We start from the raw sequence: 9,954 nt of genomic DNA, 5'->3' as shown, positions 1-9,954 counted from the left end.
TAACATCAAATTAAATTTCAAATTCGAAGAAGAAAATCTTAGATTTTTCTTATTATGTCTGGCTGAATATTATTATGCCAAATCCATAATTTATACTACTATTTTAATAGTAGATGAATCTCATTCGTTCATTCAGTTACTAGATAGACCTACCGGATAAGAAAAAATTAAATTCTATAAATTGGTCCTTTCCCTAAAAAAATGCATGCACCATCATGTACGTGTATAGGTTTCATTTTATTTGCAAACGTTTGCAAAAGTACCACTCCATGGTGTTTAAAGCGCGTATGATATCTCTAAATATTTTCATACTCAATTTAATTCCTTTTTAACTAGCAATTGTCAATACAATTAGGGTGTATGGCCCGTGCACATGGAGGAAGTTTAGCGGATATACAATCAGCTTTATTTGCACAAAGTGGAATAATGAGGACAAAATCTTTCAATTAAAAGCAACATAGAAGCTGCACACATAATAAGATTACAAAGATATGCTTATTGCTATTTGATAAGGAGCTGAGTTTAACAAGCTGACCACAGATTTATAGGATATTTATGTACATTCTATCTATATATTAACAATATGCGATGCATTGATGGCCGAGGTGCAGGCGCTTTTGCTGTGATCTTTCATAACACTGGGACCTATTATATAGGGTACACAAGGTGAATAATTAGTGTTTGTAAAAATATAATATTGAAGAATAAAAGTTTCAGGTAATGCTGTCTATAAAATTGAGCGATCATTAAAGCACTGAGAAATCTAACATAATCTCTTGAGAAAACATAAAGCAGGCATATAGAACTCCATACACCATACACATTTGCAGTTAAAATGGAAAGGAAATTCTACTCAATCCAACTTTACAGCAGCAAAAGGTCAAATAACACGTTGGTATTGCCTTCAACAAAACAAAAACCTAATTAGGTGAAAAGGCATCCCAGCAAAAGAAAACATACCCACAAGCACACAGAAAATTGAAAAAGAGCAAATAAAAAAAGGGAAAAAAAAAACTTAAGGAAATGTGTCTCCTTGATTAGCAACTTTATACTTATGTTTCTGTGAATACAGTAAACCCTTCATAAACCCAAAAAAACAAATCAAATGGGAAAACGATAAAAAAAAGAATTACAGTTAAATATTTAAACATGATAATGTTGAAATAGTTGATAAAGCACCAAAAAGTTTGAAATTTCGAATAAATGATGTGCAAAGGAAAGAAGACATCTAAACTTGGAGGTGAATAGAAGGCTCGTATAGGAAACAAAAACACGAAGATGCTATTGTTTTGAATGGGTTAGAGAACACGTCGACAACTGTTAGACAAAGACAAATCAAACAGGAGGGGGAAGTAACAAAAAACAATTATCACAAAGTGAAAAAGAACCAGCATTTTATCAGGCAAAGATTGGTAATACTTGCAACATTGCCTCAATTTCCGCGGTAAAACAAATACTTGGCAAACAAAAGGAAATACAAAACACCAACTGTGAGGCTTCCATGCAGGAGCACTTTTCTCCTTTGAAATCGACTAAATATTAGGCACGAGGCAGGAAAAAGATCAAAAGACAAAAACAAAGATGCGGAGAGAAAAATTCGTAGGACCAAATAGCAAAAAGGCAAGCGTTTTGCAGGAACAGTTGAACAAAGTCTTATTAATGGTTCTTAAACTCCTTTGCTGGGTCATATGTGGTTGACAGAGAGTGCAAAGTGTCTTTATACGATTCAACTCTCAGTTCAGTTGATTATGTGTTAATAGTAATGACCAGCAAGCACAAAATAGGGAAATTGAGGTTGAAGATGAAGAGATTGTTTCTATATGCAATTATACTCTTTAGCTTGTTCCTTTATTTCTAATGGTTAATTAAAACCCATCGAAGTTACACCACCAATTGAAATGCGAAAGTAGGAAATACAAAGAAAACTCAAAAGAAGCGCTATAAGATGAAGAAAAAAGAGAGGAAATATGGGCAAAATTATAAAAAGAAACAAACCTCTGGCAAGAACCTTGGAGAGCAAGAACAGCCTTGAGAGGGCCTGCGAAAATTGGATGACACACATCTGTAAAATAGAAAGAAAGAAGGATATAGTCTGCAATGTAACTACACTTCACTCCCAATATCGAACCAATATCGAAGTTATAGAGAGAGTACAAATAATATTGCTCTATCATGAAACAGTGGATGTGACAAAAAAGAAGGAATACACAAATAATCACGTTCAATGCTTTCCAATTAATTAAGACCAATGAAAAGTAGGAAGAACATGAACTGTTTTACAGATAAAGCAAGATGTATAACCATCGGAAGGTATTGAGCTGACAGATTAGAAGTTAAAAAAATAATGAATACAACAGCTAACCTGATATCAGAACGTCCGGAAGTGGCTGTAATGATGTTCAAGAAAGAAAGAGCACCATGTGGCAGCAGCAAAAGTAATTTCTGTATTTTCCAAAAAACATCAGTATCACATCTAGGAAGTGAGTACTAAAAGTTGTTTCAACCATATCCTTGAGGAGGTAGCAAAAATGTGGCTTCAATTGTATTCTAACAAATAAGAAGAAAAAGATATTTCACCGGTGATAAATCAAAGAATAACAGTTACTGAAAATTAAGTGAAAAATTGGAATTTCTACAAATTTTGCCAAGAAATAATAGACTGAAAATTTTGGCAGAATTAAAATGGTAAGGAACGTTCTTAATGACACATTTATGAAATGATGCTAACTCTCTCAACTTGCCAAGTTAATGTGTTGAAATCCCTACAACACTTAATTAGGACACGCATCCAAGTTTTTATCTCTTCCTCATATGTTAAAATGATAAAAATACACTAAGGAATTAGGGGATTCCTGATCCTACAGTCGAATGAGCTATAAATTACATGAACATTGTGCAAGTTATTGTTTTGTTCTTTACATATTTGAACTTGGTAAATAACGAAACAAAACATAAGCTTGTTCATCTCCGTTCAAACGAATGAGAGACAACTGATGTTTCAAAGCCTTGATCGCTTTAATCGTGCTCTATTGAATTTTGGTTTCCAGAAAATCAATTAGGAGCAATATTTGTTTATCTCAAGCCCGATACCAAAAGGCTCTTATTTATTTAGATCTCAGAAAGGGACTATTCAAAGTAACAAAAGTACTCAGAAGAATTAGATAATATTTTGCTGGTCACATGCTTATTTTTACTTCAAACATGTATCTCCCAATAGAGTAGCTGGAACTTTCAGAAGGCACAGGATCTTCTGCTTTTGGTTAATAAAAAAATGTAGCAATTATTATAGCCACTAACAGATAGGGATCAATCAACAAAGACACAAATTGGAAATAAATCCCTACGGACCTTGTAATCTCCTTCTATTCTATTTATAACTCCGCCAGCTTCATCACTATCTGTTTATCTACCGGTAGAATTCTACCCCAAAAATTTGGATTTCTTCAGCTCTGTCCTTTCTTCTAGCTCTACTTTCTACGTTGTTTTCCTTCTCAAAACACTGGATGAATTTTACGGGTGTAAGTCTAAATTTATCTAATTTAAATTTTATTAATTTCCTTGTTAATATGCTGAACTTCTTAAGGTGGAGAAATTTTCCTTGTTATTTTAGTCTCTTGTGAAGTAATTCCTTCGAGCCTCACTCTCTCAAACACCACCGGACCAAATCGCCATAATTTCCCCTCAATTTTGACAGAGAAAGGATGCCAAAGCAGAACCCATAAATATAAGCCAAAACTAAAAATTATATGGCATAATCCATAGAAAAAAAAAACATACCTGCCAGAACACTACCACATGCAGAGAAGAGATATTGTAATTTATGGTTACCTTTTCTCTTCTATACGCAGCCTAATGACTATAGAGCCCTTATATAGCAATTTAATCTATCTAAGCACACATGTTGCACAAGATCAAGAATTGGAAACAAATAATTAGAAAACCGAAATATTGAGCACACCAGAAAAATTGAGGCCTAATTACCATCATAGATTGACAAATCAGTACTGAATCCGACCGCAACATCAAAGATGATGTTTGAGGAAGAGCACTGAGGGAGCTATCGAGAAGATGGTAAAATGGACAAACGTGGCAACTAAATTTGCAGGTCAAAGGACACGTCAAATAACTAAAAGACGAAAATGCCCTTAATTTCACAAACTAAAACTTGTACAAGGTTATAGTCACCTAATATTTTAGGTTACAATAAGTTACCTATTTATAGTTACGTATTTGAAATCACCAATTTGGTTGAAATGATAACTGAGAGGTGTTCTCTGTATTACGGCTAGTTCACTTTTTTTTTTCTTTCAGAAATCTCTCAATCAAGCTGCTTCATATGCAGGCTACCAAATTATCAGAATATTCCACCAAATCTTGAAGAATCACCATAATTTGTTATGTAAAAATTTTATCAACATGTTTTTGCTTCAAATTGATCCAAATAACTCCAAAATTGATATACAACCATCTAATATAAATCCTAACAATTTTTCAATTTTAGATTCAATCTAAATCTTCAAAAATCAATAAATCCACTTTGTCATCTTTAATAAAAAAAAAAAATCAATTAGCTCAAAAAGCAATGTTGTTCTTCAAAAAAGAAAATTCAACTAAATGAAACCATATCATTCGGGATAACAATAATATAATATCATAATATAATTTCAATAGGAACATTATGCATACAATTCCAACCAAAACAATATATCTAGTGTAATCTCACTAGTGGGGTCTGAAAGCGCATATATTTCCAACCACAAATAATCAATGAGAAGGAGGAATTGTTGGTATCTAAAATTGTTAAAATTGTGTTACCAAAGCCAAAAATAAATTTGCACATGAGTTTGTGCGAGTTAGTGACCTGCTTATTTATTAACCGAATCTATTTTAACCCGTTCAATTCAATCCATTAAAAAGTTGTGTTGATTCGAGCTAAATATGTAGCCCAGATTGACCCGTCATGCATAAACTTTGACAAATAATTTTTTTTGTTGGAAATGTTATATATAGCCATAATAAATAAAAAAAGGTTTCAATTAATTTTGTTTGGTAATAAAGCAAATTATAAGAAATTAAATACAGAAAGTTAATAAGTATTCGGCAAATTGGGTCATAACTCACTGTTTAGCAAACATGACCCAGCTCATCCCAAACCTGAGTAAACCCTCACTACAAGAAAGTATAGAAATGACAACAAAAAATTAATATTTGGCAATAACTTAGTTTATTGTTGTCAAATGAACTTTTTTGTTGCCAAAGAATTTAATTTTGTTGCCATAGTAATGATTATTGTTGCAAAAAGTACTTTTGGCAACCAAAAAAAAAAAATGTTGTTGCACGTTGTTACCAATAACGGTAGTTTAAAAGTCTATGCAAAAAGTTTTTGTCTTAAAAGTACTTTTTGCAACAATAATCAATCTATAGCAACAAAAATAATTTTGTTGCCAAATATTTTTTTTCTTGTAGTGCCTTGGGGGTCGTTTGGTTTGAATACAAGTTATGATGGGATTAGTTATGTTGAGAGAAGTTATAATGAGATTAGTTATGCTGGGATGAGTTATCCTAGTATTATTTTTTATTGATTGTTTGGTTTGTAGTTTTAAGAATAACATATATTGCATAATTTCTAAGGAAAAGTTATTTGTTTACGACAATACCCTCTACCTTGTTTAGTAGAAAAACAGTTTGAGGGACCTCAGGGCTATTTTTGTCATTTTTATTGTTTTATCTTGGGATTATTATTCCACCCTCTGCCAGGGATAACTTATTCTAGTACTATTTTTAATCATGGAATAACTTATCCGAGGATTAGTAATCAAAAAAGAGATATGTCGGTACTATTTTTATCCCATGACTATTTTTCCTTATCCATCATACCAAACGACCCCTTAATCATATTTTTAAGCATCTCGTAAATGGATGAAACAATCTATCATCAAGGCTAGAGAAAAGACATCATTTGGCTTGGCTTGAACTTGGATTTAAAACCGATTTAAGAACTAAACTTAACTTATATTTATTTAGTCCCTTAACAACTTTCATTTCAATTATTTACCACCTCAAAAAATAATACCACTCTCACAACGTATAGACACTCGCGCCACGTCATCGCTATCAAAAATTACTAACCCTTCATTTTTTATCCCCCCCCGTGCCGCCACACCTCCGCCTCCGCCGCATCGCCGCCGATGCCGCCATGATTGAACATAGTTCGTCATCCTCACCACATCATTGCCATGTCAAAAATTACCAACCCTTCATTTTTTATTTTTCTCTTTCTTCTTCTTTCTCCTCATCCTACCATAACCACCCATAAGGGCAACAACACCCACATCTTTAACCCACATCCACCACCACCACCATCATCACCCCACCAAATTTCATCCCATTCCTTCTCAAATTCGTCCAAATTAGTATTTTGGTTGTTTTGTCGGCTATTATTATTATTAGTAGTAACCCCATTTCATCCATAATCATTATTCCATAACTTTATTTTTGAAAGAAAACAAAAAATCAAAATCGTTAAACCAAAAAATGGTGAAAATGGTAGAAAAGAATGATGAGAATATAGAGAGAAAGAATTTGAAGAAAGAAGGAGGAGGAGGTGGTGGGGGCGGGGGTGGCGGGGCGGGGTTTAAGACGGCGCGGGCGGGGGAGGGGCACGGGCGTGGGGTGGGGGGCCGGGCGAAGAAGGTGGTGGGGGCGAGGGCTAGCGGGGTCGAAGAAGAAGAGGGCGGGGCGCGAGCGGGGTGGGGGTTGTGAAAAGAAAGAAGATGGTGGTGGGAGCGGGGGTTGTTTGGTGAAAGAGGGCGGGCCGGGGGTGGGGTGGAGAGGAGCGGGGGGCGGGGGGTGCATTTGATTGTATTTTTTAATTATATATTATTTTTATTTTATTTTTTAATTATATAATATATATATATATATCAACGGCTCACCTTTTTATATTTTTTACTTTCTTAATTTTTTTTGCACGCCGGTATCGAGGGTTGATTTAATTAAGATGAAAGTTATTGGGGTAAATAAATACGCTAGTTAAGTTTAGCTTGCGGCGGGTTTTCGTGTCTGATTCGACTAATGATGTTTTTCTTCTCGAGGGTATGAAAAATGCGTGCATGCATCTTGTAGTTGTGTATTCCTTTTTGCTCGCAAATCTTTCCGATAACATGACTTTAAGTATTTTACTATACTGTGGGAATAATGTGGAGAAAGATGATTAATAAATGTAGGACCTCGATTCTTTATTCATATATATGCTTCATAAGAAGTACTAATACATAGAGCGAAATATCGAATTCCACATAATTTAGAAAGCCAGGTTAAAAGCATAATTAATTACGCATCAGTAGTACTCTTCTGGACTTTATTGAAGACAACAATTAAAGGCTGTTTAGTAAGAGCCAGACGCCTGTGTCCTCCATGGGATGTCAAGCCCACATCTGAACAAGGGCAGGTTGGGCAAATAGATCGGCTAGGGCAATGCTTTATCTTGTAAAACGGTGATTTCTTAGTTAATTTTTCAATCGTGAAATCGCCGTCTGGAGCTAGTACCACACGGCTAGTTAACACAAACCTAAGCCCCCGTGCAGTAATGTCAGGGTCACCAACCATCCAAAAGGTTCCGTTATCACAGGTTGGTGTGCTTGGAATCGAGAACATAATATTAATCTGATTAGTTTCACGCACAACATCCTTTGCAGTCCTCTCACCATTACTAATAAAGAATTTAACGGGCAGGCCTAGTTTAGCGTCCCCACCTTGCAGGACAACGGCGTTTGGGCATTTGGTGTTTCCGATTTTGGCTGAGTCTATGACCCCGCACCCAGCTCCCCAGGTAAGGGGGAGAATGTGGTACTCTTGGCTGACGTGGAGGGGTTCGCCGTTTATGTCCAGTACTTCAGGAAGTGTAGGGACAGGGCGTCGACCATTGTCATCAGTAGTAGTGGGCAGAATAATGGGATTTTCGGAAGTGAAAGCTGATGAAAAGGTTACAAAGGGAACCAAAGAGAGGGTAGTTGAAAACAAGAGGAAGCTGAAAATAACGGACTTCTTCATGTTGGAGAGTCTGTTGTGTATTTTTGCTTGCTATTAGTCTGTTATTGAAGGTCAAATTTATAGAGGCAGCAGAAGCTTATCAGATAATGTACTTGCAAGCCAGAATTGCATAGCATCCGCCCATTTTATTTACACGTGATGAGTAATATCGTTCCCTTCTAGTAGTCTCTATGTTGGTTGCACATTATCGGTTCACTACGGGTGAAAGCCAAATGTTCAAATCAAATTAAAAGAACATTTGAAACTTTTGTGTATCAAATAAATAATGTTTCATTTTATTTAACAGATGAATTAAGAGAAAATTGTCACAAAATTAAAACATGGGTATACTATATATTCAAAGAGTCAATTCTTTCTATGGTAACTGCAGTACTAACTACTAACAACTTGGCTGAAGCCAAGGCCATATAATGTTACAGGGAATAAAATGGTGTATTGATAATCATCACTTGAAAGTCTGGAACGGGTGTAATTGGATTCTTTGTTAATTGTTTACATGATTAACAAATCTATGAAACCACCATGGGAAAACCGACAGGTTATTGAGCAGATTTTTTGTAACTAATGGAGAAACGTGAATTCTTATTAAGTCACGTTTTCAGGGAAGGGAAATGACTTAGCTGATTAAATGGCCAATCTGGGTGGGAATTCGAAGAGTAACCTTGTCTTCAATGAAGCTATTTCTTTGCCTAATAAAGTTAAAGCTACGTTGAAGCATGATCAAAGTGGTTGGCCCATATATATATGTATATCAACAGTACGACAGTTTGGTTATTTTATAAAATTTATTTCATATCAGTTTTTCAGTTATTTATTTTGTATAATCAAAATTAGACTTTTCAAAACGGTTTTCTGTGCGGTACCGTTCAATTAATTTTCTGTACTTGTTTTGTTAAAAAGTCACAAGTAGAGATTGAACACGATAACATGCATACTTTCATAGGATTTTGACAAAAACTCTTGTAAATTTTTTTACTGTTTAAAAAGTGATAAATTAATGGAAGATGAAAAACGATAAGAATAGAGATGCATCTCACTATTCTACAGTAGAGTAAAACATAATTAAGCAAAGATAAAGAATTTGAGTGACACGAGTGAAAGGAAATTAATCAGATGGGACTCAAGAACTAAGTCTACTAAAATTAAATATCCAATAAAAGAAGTTTAAATCATATCCAATATCTTGTATTTTACTACTATCAATATTGTTGTCTCAAGATGCTAGAATAGATTTAGCTCCGGTAGGAGTAACATATTAGGTTTTGGAGTTGGAATGGGCGTTAATTAACATTTCCATCACCCCAGGCCCAAGGAGAAATTTAATGTTTCATTATTTTAAAACTTTATATTAAAATATATTTTACACATATAAATTAATTCTTCGGTACTATTTGATATTTTTTCGATTTATTTTTATAAAATAAAAAACTACCTAATTATTCGATACAATTATAGATTTATATAGAAACTTGCGATTTGATTAAAAATAATCTAAAATTGGTTCGATACGATTCAATTTGGTCAATTCAATCGATTTTTAAAAATCCGTCGACACCGTACCATATTAGCACAGGATTGTTTTATATCAATCTTCATTTTGTAATTGAGGCAATTTGTTACATCCTCATTCATGATTTTTTTTTTTTTGGTGAAACAAATAGGTTGAGGTCCTTGTTACATCCCGTCTTTTCATGCGTTGAAAAATGCGAGTTAAATGGCATTAGTAACGGAAACGGGTTATTCACAAGCTTATAGTAGTTAGAGTGATGGTACGGATACATAATGATCGGAAATTAAACAAATTGAAGAAAATAAATTTAGTCGAGATTCAAATTTATTTGAAGAAAAAATTTTTTAAACTTTTTATCTCGTATTTTGGGCCAAATTGAACCCTCCCAAATA

At 34.3% G+C, this 9,954-nt stretch overlaps 1 protein-coding gene and 1 long non-coding RNA gene across 7 annotated transcripts; both read right to left on the bottom strand.

Annotated features, from left to right (window-relative positions):
* Positions 1-476: 476 nt before the first annotated feature.
* LOC132042639 (uncharacterized) lies at positions 477-4,052 on the bottom strand. Of its 6 annotated transcripts, none has more exons than XR_009411528.1 (4): positions 3,778-4,052; positions 2,363-2,547; positions 1,996-2,038; positions 477-645 (listed from the first exon to the last, which is right to left on the bottom strand). It is a non-coding gene; the product is annotated as an uncharacterized LOC132042639 (long non-coding RNA). The 6 variants fall into 6 exon arrangements; XR_009411533.1 differs by having other exon boundaries at positions 2,363-2,442; XR_009411529.1 differs by having other exon boundaries at positions 1,996-2,547.
* Positions 4,053-7,213: 3,161 nt separating this feature from the next.
* LOC132042638 (cysteine protease inhibitor 8-like) lies at positions 7,214-8,080 on the bottom strand. Its single transcript, XM_059433172.1, has one exon. It carries the CDS (start codon positions 8,050-8,052, stop codon positions 7,333-7,335), a length of 720 nt encoding a protein of 239 aa, XP_059289155.1. The 5' UTR covers positions 8,053-8,080; the 3' UTR covers positions 7,214-7,332.
* Positions 8,081-9,954: the final 1,874 nt, after the last annotated feature.

Source organism: Lycium ferocissimum, unplaced genomic scaffold (genome assembly GCF_029784015.1).
Source record: "Lycium ferocissimum isolate CSIRO_LF1 unplaced genomic scaffold, AGI_CSIRO_Lferr_CH_V1 ctg16775, whole genome shotgun sequence".
Classification (NCBI taxonomy): domain Eukaryota; kingdom Viridiplantae; phylum Streptophyta; class Magnoliopsida; order Solanales; family Solanaceae; genus Lycium; species Lycium ferocissimum.
This window is presented reverse-complemented; position numbering and strand designations above follow the sequence as displayed.